Source organism: Hippopotamus amphibius, chromosome 14 (assembly GCF_030028045.1).
Source record: "Hippopotamus amphibius kiboko isolate mHipAmp2 chromosome 14, mHipAmp2.hap2, whole genome shotgun sequence".
Classification (NCBI taxonomy): domain Eukaryota; kingdom Metazoa; phylum Chordata; class Mammalia; order Artiodactyla; family Hippopotamidae; genus Hippopotamus; species Hippopotamus amphibius.
In genome coordinates this window covers 17,565,964-17,584,922 of record NC_080199.1, presented here as the reverse complement: position 1 = coordinate 17,584,922, position 18,959 = coordinate 17,565,964, and the positions used below count along the sequence as shown (strand labels likewise).

At 44.3% G+C, this 18,959-nt stretch overlaps 1 protein-coding gene across 2 annotated transcripts in view; it reads right to left on the bottom strand.

The window, feature by feature from the left end:
* The window catches only part of ABCC4 (ATP binding cassette subfamily C member 4), a 208,385-nt gene extending 194,345 nt beyond the window's left edge, over positions 1-14,040 (bottom strand). The window contains exon 1 of one of the 2 annotated variants that reach the window (XM_057707595.1): positions 13,846-14,040. In XM_057707595.1, the coding sequence (XP_057563578.1) occupies positions 13,846-13,919 (74 nt within the window). In that variant the 5' untranslated portion in view covers positions 13,920-14,040. The remainder of the gene's footprint in view (positions 1-13,845) is intronic. The other variant, XM_057707594.1, reaches the window with a different exon arrangement.
* Between the last annotated feature and the right edge of the window lie 4,919 nt (positions 14,041-18,959).

The window sequence follows — 18,959 nt, the reverse complement described above, 5'->3', positions numbered from 1 at the left end:
GTTTGCAGGTCGAGTTCAGTCTAACCACACGACCCTCATCCACCCCACATACCTCCTTTTCCACAGCCCAACACACTCATTCAGCAGTAGCTGCTATTTACTCACTTTGCTCTGCCCTAAATAAAAAGGCCAGTTCCCAGAAATCAAAGGCAACTAATTTCCCTTTTTGTGTTTGTGAGTGGGCTGCTCTGTGGGATTCCTTCCTGCTGCACCTCATCCTTCCTGGAAGGGTTTCTTAGAAAATGTGTCTCCCCCTTACAGGAATCCCTCCCGAGGAACTGGTTGATGAGGAGGCTTGATGAGGAGGCAGCCCTGGAGGCGGCCCTGTGGAATTTCCCTTCAAAAGACTTCAGTTTACTTTCTGAGTGACTCCTAACAGAGATGACCAAAATCCACTCAAGAGAGGGAGCGAGAGAGGGAGAAGAAGAATACTAACTTGGCTTGCTCAAAGGGACTAATTTTCTCTTTAAAATATTTAAGGAAAAACTAGGATTACATCATATTCTAAGGGGAGAGAAGAAAGAGGATTTTGAGTTTGCCTGAGAACAATAGATCCATCTTTTTTCAACTATGAATATCAGATACACTAAGGACTTGTATGGGGTTTTCCCAAAAGCAAAATAACTTGGGAAATTTTCATGCAGATAAAAAAGAGAAAGTTTAGAGCATGAGTCCGAGTTACCTCACGGCCCGAAAGAACGGAAGAGCTTACCCTTGATAGCCTTATGCCAAAGACGTACCCACCTGGTGCTGAGGAAATAACATCGAGTAATCTAATTTCTAGAACAATCAATTATACTTGCAACGCCCAGCCTGCCTGTCCAGGACAGAATGCACTCCCCCTCCCACGTAAAGCACTCGAAGGGTTTATGAGGATTGGCTCCATGTATGTTTGAAAGAGTTTTAGGAATTATATCTGAATTCAACTCAAAAAGTGAGCAGATAGATTAGAGGGTAAGGCTGTGGGGTCAGAATCCTTAGTCAGAGTCCCGTCTAACAGGACAAACTACCACAGTACAAAACAGCTCTGATCAATGACCAGCTGCACTAACTCCAGCCAAGACCTCTATGGGGCACAGGAGTTGCTCATGTGCTCAGGCTACCATGACAAAGTACCACACACAGGGTGACTTAGACAAGAGAAATTTATTCTCTCACAGCTTTGCCAGCTAGAAGTCCCAAGATCAAGGCACTGCCACTGCTAATGAAAGAGGGAAGCTGCCAGAAGTTGACTTGGACAGTTTTGGCCACATTGCTCTGCTGAGAGATTGCTTTCCAGAAGACTTCTGACAGATGGAGCAGCACCACCTTATAATTTTCAAAGTGCTTCCACAGACAGCAGCCCAGTTCTGAGTATAAATTACATTCCTCTTTGTTGCTTTTTTTTACACATCTTAATTTCTGTGGGGCAATTACTAATGGGTCACTTCTCCATTCATCAGAGATGGATTTATACACTGCACTACTTCCTACACTACTTCCCTGCTGCCTTGCCCTGCTGGATTGGTAGTGGGGGAGAATAAGTGTATGGAACTTTATGCGTTTATTGTACTGAATCCAAAATCTAATTTTTAGAACACATTGTGAGTAGGTTTAATTTTTCCAACTAGAGGGTAACAAAGCCCAGACTGGTTAAGTGCCTTGCCTAAGGTCACACAGCTAATAAGATCCTGGACTAGCACCCCTAGCTCCAGTCTAAAGCTCTCTCCTTATACTCAGCTTGCTCGTAAGAGAGAGGTGTCAGCAATTCCAAGTTAGAAAAACTCAGATTAAGACTAAAGTAATTTACAATCTCTGAATAAACATATTAAGGGCAAGATGCTCAGCTAGGCAACTGAGAGATGCCAGACACTAGTTTCTGCCCTTGAAGAGCTAACAATATAGTTTTTTTTAAAGTCACCAATGAATAAAGATTTAAATAACACTTCATCATTTAAAGCAATAAAAAGACCTGATAAAAGGCTGAATTTTGCAATAATCCTCACTGTCCCCATTTATTGAGGGCCTAATAGGCAGCAGGCACTTACATGTACTGCATTAGGTAACAGCTATTAAAAATGCATTATCTGTCTTACAGATGAACAAACTGTGTTGTTCAATGAACACTCAGAACTCATAAATGCCACATTTGGAATCTACAGCACTGAGACCCCAACTGCTCCAGGCCCAGGCTTAAGTTTTAGACTAGCTCCCTTATATTTGAAACAAGACAGACCTTTCTATCTTTACAGAGAAAAGTGTACACTGCCTAGTAGAAGAATCCCTTCAATAGAAGTTATAAGTAGCCAATTAATCGGGTTTATCACATAATCTCAGTCACATCCTGACCAACAAAACACATCAATAACGGTCTGCAAAGAAAAGCAATTTATTGGGTGAGCAATTTTATGCTCACGAGCTTTTTGTTGACAAGTGTGAGATTTCCACTCAATTACCCTTGTAAGCTCAATCAATCCAGGCATTCTCAGCTGCCCAGGGTAAGGAAATAAAACACAGTGACACAGAGGCCATAGCTCATTCTCTGGAATTTGTCAACCTGACTCAACTCCGAGCTCCTCGATGTCCTGCTTTGGTAAAATGAGAAGACAAAAACGAGGTTCAACAAGGGTTTACTATAAGGACCCAAGGACCAAGTATATTTAAGATCCCCACACACAGGACATCCCCTTCCTCCTCAACACCTTGCTGGGTCCCCGCAGCAATGAACAAGCCAGCTGTTCTCATGCTTTGAGAGGAACTTTGAAAAGGGGGTGCTGGTGAGGGTAGACCAGAATCCCCAGCCAGAAAAATGAAAATTTGCACAGAAATGTGTCTGACCTTTGAAAAGGGGTTTAATTAACAGGGGTTCTTGGTCTTCATTGTTGACCAGAAACTTGTAGCAAAACTTTTTTTTTTTAATGTATTTATCTATTTATTTGGCTGTTTTGGGTCTTTGTTGCTGTGTGTAAGCTTTCTTTAGTTGTGGAGAGCAAGGGCTACTCTTTGTTGTGGTGCGCAGGCTTCTCACTGCCGTGGCTTCTCTTGTTGCGGAGCACGGGCTCTAGGTGTGCAGGCTTCAGGAGCTGTGGCACACGGGCTTAGTTGCTCACTCCAAGGTATGTGGGATCTTCCCCACCCAGGGCTCGAACCCATGTCCCCTGCATTGGCAGGTGGATTCTTAACCACTGAGCCACCAGGGAAGTCCCTGTAGGGAATCTTTTAAAAATATTGATGCCTGGGTTCTATGCCCTGAGATGATGATTCAAACTGGTCTAACAGGAGGGACCAGGCATTCAAATTTTAGGGCTGCCCAGGTGATTCAATCATGTTGAGGGCTGAGAAATTGCTGTATACTCAGTAGTTTAAGAAAGACAAAATAGAGCTAGCAAGTTTAATAGATAATACAAGTCAACAATTGTTTGAAGAAGGTGATTGCCAAGTATTTTAGGAAAGGCAGCACCAAGAGCCAGACTACATTCACTAAGAGGAAATCACGTCAAACTAACCTCAAATCTTCTCTTTGTAAGGTTTCAGGACAACTGCCCACTAGCTAAGAGACCTCTAAACTCCCAACCTCTCCTGACACCGGTGGCCAAGTTCACACACTGCCCACAGCATTCATTAGCAGATTGGCCACAACATGGAGGACAGTCCCAGGACCTGTCCTTTCTGGGGTAAAGACTACAAAAGTTTTCAAAAAAAAACACTTTCTATAGGCAACAGTGAGACGTCAAACTTTGACATCAACAAAATGAATTTAAAACCAGATAAAACAGCAGTGTGTATGGGGATGAATAGTGAGGTCAGTTGACCATGGGTCCAATACATCTCAATTGTATGGTTGCTGATGACGTCCAAATTTTATCTCCAGCTCAGACTTCTCTGAGCCCTTGACTCATGACCTGCTCAACCTCTCCCATGTGTACCAGGCATCTCAAACTTACTTGGTCTTCTCCAACCCATTCCTCTTTCAGGCTTCAGCATTTCATTTAATAGTGACTCCACCCTTGCAGATGCTCAGGCCAAATCCACAGAGGCAACCTTGACAGTCACATCCTGTTGAGTTCCACAATCAAAGCCAACCCCCTCTCCCGAAGCTCCACCTTTAAATAAGCTCTTCCCTGAATCCAGCTACTCACTACTGCCACTCCTACCATCCTGGTCAAAGCCCCTATCAGCTCTGGCCTGAACTGCTGTGAAATCCCCTGCCGGTCTCCCCATTTCTGCCCGTAACTTTCTTTAGTCTATTTCCAGTACAGCTGCCAGAGTGATCTTACTAAATCCAGAGCAAATCATGTCACATTTCTTCTCAAAACTTTTGAGGAGCCCCTTTCACTCACTATAAAGCCCAAGTCCTCCAATGGCCAAAGGAGTCCCCATCATCTCGTCTTACACCTGTCCTTCCCTCTGAATGTGCACGACTCACTCCCTTACCTCCTCCAGGTTATCACTCTGGTGTGCTGTCTTCTCTGTGAAGCTCTCCCTGGCCCCCCTAAAACTGTCACCCCCCTTCCCCACACACACTCCTGATCCCTTTCTCCGTCTTATTTTCTCTCCTCAGCACTCATAACTATCTAACATGCCATATGTTACTTATTCACCTTATCTAGAGTTTAAGTCCCGTGAAGGCACGGACTGTTATCTTTTTTGCTCATTACTGAATCCCAAAAATCTAGAAGAGGGCTGCAAACATTTTCTATAAAGAGCTAGATCATAAACATTTTAGGCTTTGCAGGTCACACAGTCTCTGTTGCAAGTACTCCTCTGTTGCAACACTCATGCTCATGAATAAGCATGGCTGTGTTTCAATAAAACTTCATTTACAAAAGCAGACAGTAGGCTGGATTTGACCTGTGCATCATAGTTTGCCAACATGTGGTCTAGAACATAACCTGGAACATCAAGCACACAAATTATTTGTTAAATTGTCTAAGTAATAAGTTAAAACACTACCTCTGACCAGATCCAACCTGTAAAGTTCCAGATCCCACATGAGAATAAAGATATTAATAAACTAAAGAGAACTAAAGAGCATTGAATTCAACCAGATGGAAAAGGGCCTGAAAACCCTGCCACTTAAAAAGGCAGCATGGAAACTGGAGATGGTGCTCTGAAAAAACTTAAGCCCATCTTTGGGCTTAAGCCCATCTTTGAATACCAGAAGGTCACCATGTGAAGATGGGGAGTCAACTTCCTGTTTTGACAAAAAAATAAAAAAAGAGACAGATGGGTATAAATTGGTCAGAAAGAAAACTGGCCTGAAAGACCACAGTCTGGCATTCTAATATGAAAACATGAGAGTAGTAAAATTCCCCACTGCACAATGTCTGGAAGAGATTCCTCTATTGAGTATGGACTAGAAGCTCTCTCCCTTCCAACCCTCTGATCCCATAACATTGAAAGTAGGGCAGACAGGAGCTGGTTTGGGGGAAAAGACCAGGTAGGGACTAGCCCCACGAAGAGGTCAGCATAGAAGTGGCCATGAAACCAGGAAATGGAATAAGGAGCTAAGTCAGAAACCACAGAAGGGTTGCAGGTGTTCCTCAGGAGTACAAGGTTAGGGAAAGAGATAAGTGAAGTCTGAAAGTCGGCAGGGATGCAAATAGGGGAGTGCGACCTTGAATAACTGCAAACACCACTAACTGGGAAAGAGAGGCGTCCACACACTTCTTTCTCTTCTCAGGACACACTACCCTCTACAGAATTCTGTGTCCTGCACGTGCCTGTCTCCTGCCTAGGATGACTCCCCTTGTCCCCCGTCCAACCCCTCCTCAAAACCCCGCATCAGTGCATACCTTACTCATATCCCTCCTACAGCACACACCCATCTGGGAAATAAACCATGTCAATTTACAAACGAAAATGTTAGCTTACAATGAGAAGGTGGCATGGCTATCTTTAATATTTATTTACTGCTTCCTATCTGCCAGACACTGTTCTAAATGTTTCACGTGTTTGGTTCATTTAATGCTCTCCACAACCCTATGAGGTGGGTATGATGGTCAGATCTGTACCCAGGCAATCTGGCTTCAGATGGGGCACTGCTCCACTGCACCCAACCTGGATGAGGACTCAGTGATGGATAACTGAGCCTCTGGCAATGGTGCTGGGAAAACAACATGGGCATCGACCTGCTATCCTGCATTTACTCCCTGGTAACCCAACGGCTCACTCAGAGGCAACTGCCTTTCATCAGCCAGGAACCCAATTCTGGCTGACAGCCTTGAAAAGGTAAGATACGTACAAGATCTGCCTCAACTCATCAGAAGAGTCCAGCTGTGTGAGAAATGATGGAAGATGAGGCTCAGAAAGCAGATTCTGAAGAATCCTTGAAGGCCATGCTAAAGAATTACTCCTGCGGGAGGCAGGAGAGGTTGTTAAGCAGGAGGATGGCATGGATTTGTTTTAGGGCAAAGACTGGTAGCAGGAAGACCTGCTGGGAGGAAGTGAAGCCAAGACTGTTAGCTGAGGGTAAAGCAGGGGTGGGAGAGACACAAGCTCCAGGAGGGTGGGCATCCTTGTGGTCCCTTCCCTGTCGATCCCACACGTCCACACTCAGGATACAGTTGCTGAATGAATGAATGACTCCAAGGGCATGTCTAAAGTTGAATCAATAGGATTTGATGTCAGCAGATGAGGGTGAAGAAACCAAAGGGAGTGACAGGTTGATGCCTTAAGAACTGGATGGGAGACTTCCCCGGTGGTCCAGTAGTTAAGAATCCGCCTTTCAATGCAGGGGACACAGGTTCGATCCCTGGTCAGGGAACTAAGATCCCACATGCTGTGGGGCAACTAAGCCCACGCACTGCAACTACTGAGCCTGCGCACTGCAACTACTGAGCCTGCGCACCGCAACTAGAGAGAAGCCCGCACACCACAACGAAGAGCTGACGCAGCCAAAAATTAATTAACTAGTTAATTATTTAAAAAGAATTGGATAGGGCTTCCTAGGTGGCACAGTGGTTAAGAATCCTCCTGCCAATGCAGGGGACACAGGTTCAATCCCTGCTCCAGGAAGATCCCACGTGCCGCAGAGCAACTAAGCCTGTGCACCACAACTACTGAGCCCATGTGCTGCAACTACTGAAGCCCACACGCCTAGAGCCCGTGCGCCACAAGAGAAGCCACAGCAATGAGAAGCCCACACACCACAATGAAGAGTAGCCTCCACTCACCGCAACTAAAGAAAGCCCGCACACAGCAAAAAAGACCCAACACAGCCAATAAAATAAATAAAAATAAATAAATAGGTTAAAAAAATGAATCTTTAAAAAAAAAAAAAGAACTGGATAGATAAGGATGCCAACAACCCACTCAGCAATTCAGGCAGCAGCATAACAAACAGAAGGTAGGAAAACATGCTTCAGCTGCACACCTATGTAAAGAGCATACTGTCACTAACATGAGTTTTAACTGTCGGCTACGTAGAGTCAGCATATTCATATATTATTCACTCAACCTGTGGGAGCTAAAGCCAGCAGACAGGAGCCTGAGCACTGCCAGCCTCCCTGTGTGCTGAGGATGTGGGCGGAGTCCCAGCTGGACACTGAGACCTTCCAACTAGGAGACTCCTCTCTGGACCTGGATTTCTTCATTCACAGGATGCCTGCCTCACAGGAATGTCTGAAGGTTAAATGAGACATTAAAAGTAAAAACAGTGAGCAAGATTCTGAGCCCACAGGAAGCATTAGTGGTTATCAGTATTGTTATCTAAATGGTTCCATCTCTGAGGACTAACTATTGGCAAGTGCCCCATTATAAACTTAAAATGCAGGTGCCTCCCACACCGTCCAGAACCAGAATACCTTTAGGCAAGGAAGGAAAGAGCCCTGAATCTGCGTTTTTACACCATCTCAGAAAATAATGCTGAAAATGGGAAAACATGAGTTAACATCTGAAGAAAGTATTCAGTTTACCCCTTGCCTTTTTCAGTTATCCCTAGGTATTGTCCTAATAGAAAGAGATCTTTTTTTTTAAATAAATTTATTTATTTATTTATTGGCTGCATTGCATCTTCATTGCTGCACACAGGCTTTCTCTAGTTGCAGTGAGCAGGGGCTACGATTCATTGTGGTGCACGGGTTCCTCGCTGTGGTGGCTTCTCTTGTTGCAGAGCACAGACTCTAGGCACATGGACTTCAGTAGTTGCGGCACACAGGCTCAATAGTTGCGGCTCATGGTCTCTAGAGCACAGGCTCAACAGTTGTGGCACAGGGGCTTAGCTGCTCCAAGGCATGTGGGATCTTCCTGGAGCAGGGATTGAACCCGTGCCCCCTACATTCACAGGCAGATTCTTAAACACTGAGCCATCAGGGAAGTCCCTAAAAAGAGATCTTAAAAGGAATAAGCTTCAAATGGATCTAAAAGTTACCTTCCTGTCTTCAGGCATCCTCTGGTCCCAACAGCCTGAGGCCTTAACTCTGGACGGGGTGAGCTGCATTAGGATCATTTCCAGCCTCCCAATTTTAAGCCAGGGGAGGCCGAGATTTACTTGCATGTAGCTACAGAGAATTGCAGGGCCAAAGATAAGACCTGAGACCGTCCGATTCCTAAGCCCAGACCTTCCCACTGCACTACAGGCATTCTCCCTTATCCGTAGTGGACACAGAAACTCAGAAAACCACTTACAGGGGCTTATCTTACACGAAGAGGAAATCCATGGAGACAGCCTCCTGGTAAGAGGGATAGGGTTCCCTGGATCCGGCGAAAAGTTACAGGCAAGGTTTAGGATGAAGGGGTTCCACACCCCACAGAGCAGACATAGCCTGGGAGACAGACAAGGAAAGTGTAAAAAAATTAACAAACAGAAACTTCAATTAAATAGTTGGGAGACCAGGAGGGGGAGCTCTCACGCCTGCAACAATAGCACAGCCCAAATACAAGAGGACAGACTCCTCTTCTTTCCTGGCAAGGAACCAGCCAATGAAAACCCATGGACTCTGTTTACTCCAACAGCCCTCCCAACTCGCATTTCCCCTCTATAAGAGCTCTCCTTCCCCTGCCCTTTGGAGACTTGCACATGGCAGCTCGCCATGGCTGCAGACCCTGAATTACAACTCTCTGCTGTTCCCAAATAAACCCATCTTTGCTGGAGGAATATCTGACAGTCTGTTTCAGGTCAACAAAGGATAGTGAGTCAGCACATCGCGGGGCCCCTGGAAGACTCAGAAAGGCCCCTGGAGAGCTTACCCAGCCTCCATCTACTTTTGGATTTCTGACTGTTAATGAAGAACAACAAGATTAATACAAATGGTATTCTGAAAATGGTGCAAGGAATCCTGGTTTGGAATTAAACATTTCTATGCATTCACGATCAATATTTACTGAGGGCCTAATACAGCTAACCTCTCGAAACATCTCCGCACTCAGCCAGTTCACATTCCCCCGCATGTCATCAGCTTCTCTGACAAGTCTCCAGACAGTCTGTCTTGACACCAGTGGCAATTTCCACAACAGCACCCCCTTTGCAAGTTAACAGTTCACTGATTGAGACATGGCCATTGTCAGAGGAGCAAGGATTTAACCACTCCCTGATGGACAAAGTGCATCTGGTCCAAGACCTTGCTCAACTCTCATCTCTGGGGACAGGTCTTGCACTAACCCCCAACCTGCTGGCTTCTGGGATGAGGGTGGGAGAGAAATGCAGAACACACCCCAGAGGCCTGCTCTGCAGGACAGCGGGGACATCGCCAGGGAGAGTCTCAGCAGACTAGACACGATTCATAAACTATACCACTTATTTCCAATAATGGGGATAAGCAAGAATTATTCAATAAACCATGACGGGAAAATGGGCTGTTTCAGAAAAAAATGGGGCCTATCTTATATCTAACACTAAGAGAAAATTTAGCCGGCTTTATTGTTAGAACTGAAACAAGAAATAAAAATGCGTACGGAGATTTAGATGATGCTGGGATTTTAAAAAGACATATTACAAAAGCAACAGGAGAAACCAAAAAGAAAAGCTTGATATACTTAATGATATATAATTTAAAACCTCTAAACCTCTCTAAATTAAGAGAAATGAAAATCTGGAAAATTATAAGCAGTATTACAAGTTATTTCAAAAATATAAATGCCTCATAGGAAAAAATCTATTAGTACACAATTCAAAAAAATACAAACACATGGTCAACAGACACCAAAAAAGGTTCCATTTCTGCAAATTAAATAAATTCAAATTAAAACTGTTTGAGGGACTTCCTAGGTGGCTCAGTGGTTAAGAATTCATATGCCAATGCAGGCAACACAGGTTCGATCCCTGTTCCAGGAATATCCCACATGCCACGGAGCAACTAAGCCTGTGCACCACAGCTATTGAGCCTGCGCTCTAGAGCCCGTGCACCACAACTATTGAGCCCCGTGTACCGCAACTACTGAAACCCATGCACCTAGAGCCTGTGCTCTGCAATAAGAGAAGCCACGGCAATGAGAAGCCCCTGCACCACAATGAAGAGTAGCCCCTGCTCACCACAACTAGAGAAAGCCCATGTGCAGCAACGAAGACCCAATGCAGCCAATTAATTAATTAATTAATTTAAAAAGACCCAATGCAGCCAATTAATTAATTAATTAATTGATATTGGGGGACTTCCCTGGTGGTCCAGTGGTTAAGGCTCCGCGCTTCCACTGCAGGGGACTCGGGTTCCAGCCCTGGTCGGAGAACTGAGATCCCACAAATGTAATTCAGGTACTCAAAGTTGAAAATGAAATAGGCTTACAAACAGCTATTAAGAAGGGCAAACTGGCCTGAACCTGATTGAAAACAACGTGGCCTGTCACCGGTTATTTAACTTCCGAGAATATAGAAAAAGGAAAGATGAACCAAAATACAAGGTCATGGATATGCATCACATCATAATTAGCAATAAACTGTGTTAGACAAAACTGAAAGACTGCATAAACTGCAATTAAATACCATGTTTTAAAGATTATTTAATGCCATAAATAAATGTTAACCATAGAAAATTAAGAAGGGTTCAGGATTCAAAACTATTTTCTTTTACAGAAAAGATGAATGTGGGCACGAAGGTATGCATAAAGATTTCTCGGGGAAAGACTAAGAACCAAAATATTAGCAAATGTACTTGGCCAATAGAAACAAATCTTTATTCTTTGCTCTATAGTTTTAAATTTCTTACAAAAATAGAAAAATACATACTCTTTTCTAAAATCCACAAAATTATCAACAGCCATAATGTATGACTCCCTAGATCCTACATGTTCAAACTGTGCTGTGGAAACACTAAACCCCAGATGAAATTTAAGAAGCACACACCCAATAAGAAAAGGAAAACTAGTTTTTCTCTGTAAGGTGGGCCTTCTCTCTGGGCGGAACTTCCTGGCTGGGCTCATTTCAGCTTTCCCCAGGCAGCCAAGTTGGGTATACAAGGAAATCACTAAGGTACCTAAGACTTTGAATACAGGATGGCAATCATGGTCAACAACTAACTGCAAAGTTTGGAAACCGCCCCCCGCCTTTTTTTTTTTATTTTGGTCGCGTGGCCTGCAGGATCTTAGTTCCTGGACCAAGGAGGGATCAAACCCACACCGTTACAGTGGAAAAGCAGGGTCTTAACCACTGGACCGCCAGGGAAGTCCTGGACCCCTTTTTAAAAGTTATTACTGAAGTAACAATGCCAAAGGGAGAAGTGGCTTAAAGCAGTAGCCAGCATCAACCTTCCATCAGAATGACCAGGAGGGCTTGTTTAAATCCCATCCCAGGGCTTCCCTGGTGACACAGTGGTTAGGAATCCACCTGCCAATGCAGGGGACATGAGTTTGAGCCCTGGTCCAGGAAGATCCCACATGCCACGGAGCAACTAAGCCCGCGAGCCACAACTACTGAAGCCCGAGTGCCTAGAGCCGGTACACCACAACAAGAGAAGCCACTGCACTGAGAAGCCCACGCACTGCAACGAAGAGTAGCCCCCACTCTAGAGAAAGCTGCAACGAGAGAGAGCCGCGGGCGCAGCAAAGAAGACCCAACACAGCCAAAAATTTTAAAAAATAAAAAATAAAAATAAAAAAAATTTAAACCACATCCTAAGAGCTGCTAATTTTACAGAATTGATCTAGGATGAGTGCAGGTGAATTTGCATTTCTACCAAATGATGAGGATGCTTCAGGTCTGAGTACCATACTTTGAGAACAGTCGCCCTATAGCTTTGTTATAGAGATGTTTCACATACCATCACCTCCAACAGCAGGAACTGCTAAGAACTTCCCTTGAGAAACTCCTGCCTACAAGAACAAAAGTGTGTTTGGAATCACCTTCTCCCTGCATTTAAGAACAAGAATCCCAATAGAAGCAGCTCAGTACAGCAGTTACATACACAAGGAATATTGCCTCAGAAGCCAGACTGCCTGATTTAGGATCCTATTCCATTGCTTATTAGCTGTGTGATGGTAGACAACTTATTCAACCTCTCTGCTTCAGTGCCTTCAGCTGCAACATAAGAGATTAACTCCTTCCCCTCCAGCAGGAAAACTGGAAATGGGTGCCTACCAAAATCAATGAGAGGTCCTCACCTTCTCATTTCCATGCACACACATTTTCAAAACAGACAGAATGGGCTTGGAGAGTTCCTTGCTCTGCCAAAAGTTACAGTAACCACACCCATATTCTTTCTTCTAGGCCCCTCTTTCCTGAAAGACCAGGAAACGGCCAAGAGATGTAGCTACACACACTGAATACACCACAATCAAAACAAGCATAGGAGCTCCCATCTGCCGAGGATCCCCTAGGCTGTCCCATAAAAAAGGAAATAGAATATATGGGAAAGATGAATGGGTTAGGGTCCTGAAACAAAAGATCTAATAATCAAGCAAATGTGTTTAAAGCCCAAAGGTTGAAGTCCACCTAGTTAGTAGTCCCAGCTACTAGATGGAAAACTTCAGTTAAGAGCTTCTCTCTGGGCCATTTTTCATTGTGTTTCCTCTCCGCTCAAGGACTCTTCAGTGGTTTCAAGACCATAGGACTCCTGGGCAGACCACCTGCACCAGGACCACAGAACACTCCTCTAAAAGCTAGAGATCTGGATAAGACCCCACAGACTTCAGGGACCCCATCCCCAGAGTGGTTCTCAGGGTGGAAGTGTAAAGATTCCCAATAGAGAAAGGGGCTGGTCAAATACATACTCTAGTCGTGGCTGTGTGTCCCAGACAAAAACAAAACGTATTCGCGAATAGTGTAGCCATTCATTAAATAAAAATTAATAGTGTTTTTTTGCCTTAACTACGTACCAGGACATTGAGAGACTCACACGGAGAGAGGGAGGGAGGGAGACAGGGTCACAGACAGACAGAGGGAGCCCCGGTGCAGTTGGCAGGCAGATGTCACATAAGGGATATGGTTAAAGATGGGGACATTATTGGAAGATGGCAACTGGTCCAGGGCACTAATTACATAGAGGAAGCTGTTCATAAGCTGCTTGCTTATGGAGTAAAAAAAAAAAGGGGGGGGAGGGTGCAGCTTTAGTTCAGGGGTGGAGTTCGGCGGGGGGGGGGGGGGGGCAGTCAGTTCTTCCGCTGGGTGCTGATTCCCCCTGGGCAGCCTCGGATCTCAGCCTCCCCGCCTCCTGCTCCTCCAGCTGCCGGGAACTGGACGCTGGCTGGGCGGCGAGCGGCAAGGCAGGGACTCCGGGCGCCCCCGCCACCAGGTCCCAATCATCGGCCCTTCTCCCCCGCCCCCGCGCGCAGGCGGGGACCACGCGGCTAGCGCGGGGCGGCCCCACCCGCAGCAAGAAGCCCGGCGGCCTGGGCGCCAGCGGAAAGCGCTTGCTCGCCCCAACCCTCTACCCATGAAAGACGCCAGACGCCGGCCCGCGGCGGCAAGGGGTGTCACAGCTCAGGCGGGGCGCTCACCAGAACAACACGCGCGAGCAGAGGTTCGCGTCCCGCAGCGGGTTGGGCTTCACCTCCGGGTACAGCGCCAGCATCTTGCCGGCCGGGATGAGCGCGGGCCGGGATCGCGCTGCTCCGGCTTCTGTGCCGCTCGCGCTGCTCCTGGAGGCGTTGGCGCGGATGCTGGACCTCAGGCTGCCGCGCGGTTACGCGCTTCGGGGGCCAGAGAACCACTCGCTTCCGGGAGCGGAGCGCCTGTGGCCCGCCGGGTCCCCGCCTCCAGGCCGCGCCGCCTCCCGGGGCCGCCTGGAGGACGCCAGCAACGCGCGGCTGCCGGATCGCCGCGAGCCTGGAGCAACAGGCCGCGTGCGGGAGCGGCGGCACAAAAGGCTGGCCGCGCGGACGCAGGAGGGATCCTGGCGAAGGTGCGAGGCAAGGCCTCAGGCGCTGTTGGATGGAGGCGGGTGGACAGACCGCGCGGCACACTGGGCTCGGCGCTAGGCGCCCACCTGCTGGCACCTGGCTGCAAACTCTGCCTTAGTTCTTGCTCCCGATCCAGGCACCCACCCAGACGGTGGAGAGGGGAGGCGCTGTATCTGCCCGCCCCTGCTGCTCAGGAACGCCCCCTCGGCCGCGGCTTTCCAAAGACCCTGGGAAAGCTGGCAGAAGGCGTTGGGCACTCTGCCCTCATCAGGACCAAACTAGAGTCCTGTGGGGAGGTCTCCAACCTGCGGCCTAGCGTTTGACCTCGGACAACAGCAGGGTTTAGCACAGATTATGTTTGTAGAGCTGCAAGAGCTAAAGAAAACTAACAGGGGATGAGAACTCAAATGATTTTGGAAGATTAATGCATGCTGCCATTGGGAACAGGCTTTTGGCATCTCACAACGTTGCACTGTGCGAGGGACCTCTGTGAGCTTTTTGCTGCCCTCTTAGATTAGGAAAGGGGGATATGGGGAGAGAGACTGCCTTATGATTTCTTTCATCATGTACTCAGATCCTAGTGGAATAACAGTGTCATATGTTTACACCACCCGGTCGTTCGAATTTCTGGGGACCTGACCGCACTTTTAACTCTAACAATTTAAGAAGGTATTATTATTCCTGTTTCACAGATGAAAAACAGGAGGCTTAAAGACCGAACTTGTCCAAGGTCTTAAAAACAATAAATGATGAATTCTGATTTGGGCTCAAGCGATGAGTCCAGTATGGTCTGGTGGATGGACAGTGTGTGTGGAAGGTGCCTAGAATACACTTTGAATGAATGAATGACTGCAGGACTGAATGAACAAAATCTTGAACTCCCCATCATAAGTGTTTAGTTTTTTGTGTGGCTATCTTACGAGCTCAGCAGTTTCTCATCCCTTCCACTCTAAATGAGGGAAGATCAAAGTTCTTGTTGCTTATAACAAGATCACTTTGATACTCTCCCATGTACCTTGGCTAAAATGGCTCAATAATGGCTTTTAACACAACACTGTAAGTCAACTATACTTCAATTAAAAAAAAAAAAAACACAGCTTTTAGCTTCAGTCATGCAAGACAGAATAAGTTTGTAACCAAGCAAAAGCCTGCGGGGTCCTCCTGGGCACAAAATTCTTTCTTTGTCCCCTGCTTGCTTACTTGCAGGATAAATACGTCAGCCTAGTAGACCTCCCAGTTCCAAAGAGCAGATTCAAATAGTTGCTAAACATGGAAGTAAGGGACTGCAGAAACAAAGGAGGAACAATCAAGAAACTATAGTTCAGTGATTAAAGCAGGACCCCAGTTCCTCCTCAAGAAATATACATAACAATATCTTTGAGTTCTTCTGTAGGAACTAAAGCCCCCACCCAGGTGGAGGATGGTAACTTCAGGCTGAGCACAGGATTCCTGGACCACTGCCCTCAAATTTTGCCTATAAAAATGTCTCTCAAAACCATCTGGGAGTTTGCAGTTTTTGAGCATGAACCACCCATCTCTACCCACGAGTCAATTTTTTTCAGTTTCCATAAAACAAGCATCTCTGTATTGTAATGGCACTTGTTGATCCATTTGGGTGTTTTATTGCATTTTCCTACATTGTTTAAAATAAATACATGGAAGATGGAGAAAATAGTATGCTAACATTAATAACACAATTAACGCAAATGTGGAGAGAGTATGAAGTTGACCAAAGGAGGTGGCTCTTCAGTCTGATTTGGATGCGTATTGGAAGTAAGCTGGTTGATTACATGTTTAATTTTGAAGGAAGAGAAGGGATTTTTTTTGAATCTGTGAAATGTCTACAGCAGCTTTATTCATAACTGCCAAAATTTGGAAGTAACCAAGATGTCCTTCATTAGGTGAATGGGTAAATAAACTGACCCATCCAGACAATAGAAAAAGAAATGATCTACCAAGTCATGAAACACATGGAGGAAACTTAATGCTTACTACTAAGTGAAAGAAGCCAGTTTGAAAAGGCTACAAACTGTGTAATGCTAACTGTGTGCCAAAAAGGCAAAACTGTGGAGTAAATAAAAAGGTCAGTGGCTGCCAGAGGGTGGAGATGGGAGTGTGGGATGAAGAGGTGGAGCACAGAGGATTTTTGGACAATGAAAATGCTCTGTATGATACCATAATGGTGGAAGTATCATTGTATACTTTTCCAAAACCATAGAATGAACAACACCAAGAGTGAACTCTAATGTAAACTATGCACTTTGGGTGACTATGATGTGTTAATGTGGATTTATCACTTGTAGCAAATGTATCACTGTGGTGGGGGATGTTGGTAGTGGAGAGGCCATGGAGTGTGGGGACAGGGCAGATATAGGAAATCTCTGTACTTCCCCCTCAAAAAAAAAAATGAGAGTGAATGGAAAGGAAGGAAGGAAGGAAGGAAGGAAGGAAGGAAGGAAGGAAGAAAGAAAGAAAGAAAGAAAGAAAGAAAGAAAGAAAGAAAGAAAGAAAGAAAGAAAGAAAGAAAGGGAAAGAAAGAAAGAAAGAAAGAGAAAGGGGAAAAAAATCTATGAAACACTGGTAAGACACTGATGAAAACTATTTATCCAAAAGGTGAAATGTTATAATAGTGGAAAATAGATTTTTTTTAAGTTATAGATTCAGATTCTATATTAATAAAATATCCCATTGATCCCTTAGAGAATTTCACTGGCTTATATAGCATCTGATAGAGATAAAGCTTTCTTCAACTCAAGAGAATTAGAAGGGCAGACTTAGCTTTTCTCCTGTCGATTTTTAGAAATTAATGTATAAAACATTACCAAAGTTATCATCATAATCTTCTTTCCAGCGCTTGCAAATTACCATCATCAGGTCCATTTTTTCTTCATTAAAAACTTGTTTTGTTTATTATGTATTAAACTAAGAGAAATAGAACTTGAGGTAAGAGAGATTTATAAAATTAATTTGTATTGTATATTATTAATGTTTAATCTGTTTTGGATACTTATAGATATATGACACAACATTCAGGGGTTAAAAAGCTGAAGCACTCATCCTGAGCATAACAAACTTTAGAATTTTTGTGGTTGTTGTTTTCTTTAAAGAGACTTCCCTTCATTCTATTTATTAATTTATTTATTTATTTATTTTAATATTTATTTTGGCTGTGCCAGGTCTTAGTTGCAGCATGTGGGATCTTTAGTTGCCGCCTGCAGGTGGGATCTAGCTCCCTGACCAGGGATTGAAACTGGGCCCCCTGCATTGGGAGCACCGAGTCCTAACCACTCCTAACCACCTAACCACCGGACCACCAGGGAAAGCCCCCCACTTCATTCCTTTTATATATGAACTCTCAGGGAAGCTGTAGGTATAAAAGTAGCAAATTGTGTCTGAATGAAATGTTTTATACCTTTATGGAGCTTACATTTTAGAGAGCAATTTCTATCCTTAGAGTCACACCTTTGAGTGAAGGCTTCTATTGTAATGTACATAATGGAAATAAATTCCATTATGTTTCAATATTAAAACAAAAAATGTTAACTTTTTTGATGGGCATTTTTCTAAAATGTATTGCTTATGTCCCTCCATTCCTAGGGTGGGCAGAACACAATGATAAATGTTATTATTTAGTATCATTACCAGTGTGTGGTATTGTGTCATTTGGTATAAAACTCTTAGGCCTAATGAAACATAAGTATAGGGGTTTATGGATTTATGTATATATATTGAATAACAACTACTAAACTTAAAAAAAAATTTTGTCTATTTTTTCTACATTTTTATTTCTTCTCTTCCCTTTTTTAAATAATATTTTACTTTTTAAAAAAATTTTTGTCAGCTCTTCATTGGAGTATAATTGCTTTACACTGTTGTGCCAGTTTCTGCTGCACAACAAAGTGAATCAGCTGTATTTATACATATATCCCCATATCCCCTCCCTCTCGAGCCTCCCTCTCACCCAATATTTTACTTTTTAATGCTTTTAAACTGGCTTGTAAAGTAATACTTAATAGGTTTAAACTAAGGATCTGAGTTGAGGCTCTCTGCTAAGAATAATAATGATGAGTTTGTACATATAATTTTGGCAACTTAGATGCCTCTTGGTCTCAGTTGTCTTGTGTGATACTGAAGTTGCCCAAAGAATGACAGCTGGAGAAATGAATGTTATCACAAGGTGCTTTGGTTTGCTAATAGCTTTATAAATGTCCCTAAATGGTTAGTAAGTTTTCCCTCTTCTTTTAACCTGAAGTATTTTAAGAATGCTAAAAATATTGCCAAATTTTATTTTTAAATGTGTATATATCACAAACATATAAAATTTTGATTTTCCTATACTTAGAATTTCCCTTAAAGAAATAGGATGTATGGAAATAAACAAAAGGAAAGAGAGAGAAAGAGAAGCCTAAAGAGATAGAGGTGGGAGAAAATGTGCAGGCACAGAATTGCAGGAAAAGCTGGAAACTATGCTTGTGAGAGGCTAGTAAGTTGAAGACTGAAGAGTAACAATTGGATTTGGCAAAGTGAAGGGTTTTGGTGACTTAGGAAAAGCAGTATTTTAAAGAGAGAGACAGAAACTCTATAAAAACGTGTTGAATGGAGAATGGTGTGTGAAGGTGTGGAGACAGTGGTCATACACAAATCCTGTGAGAAATTTTGCTGTGAGGAGGAATAGAAAATAGAAAAATCCCTGCAAGAGTGTAACCCTTGAG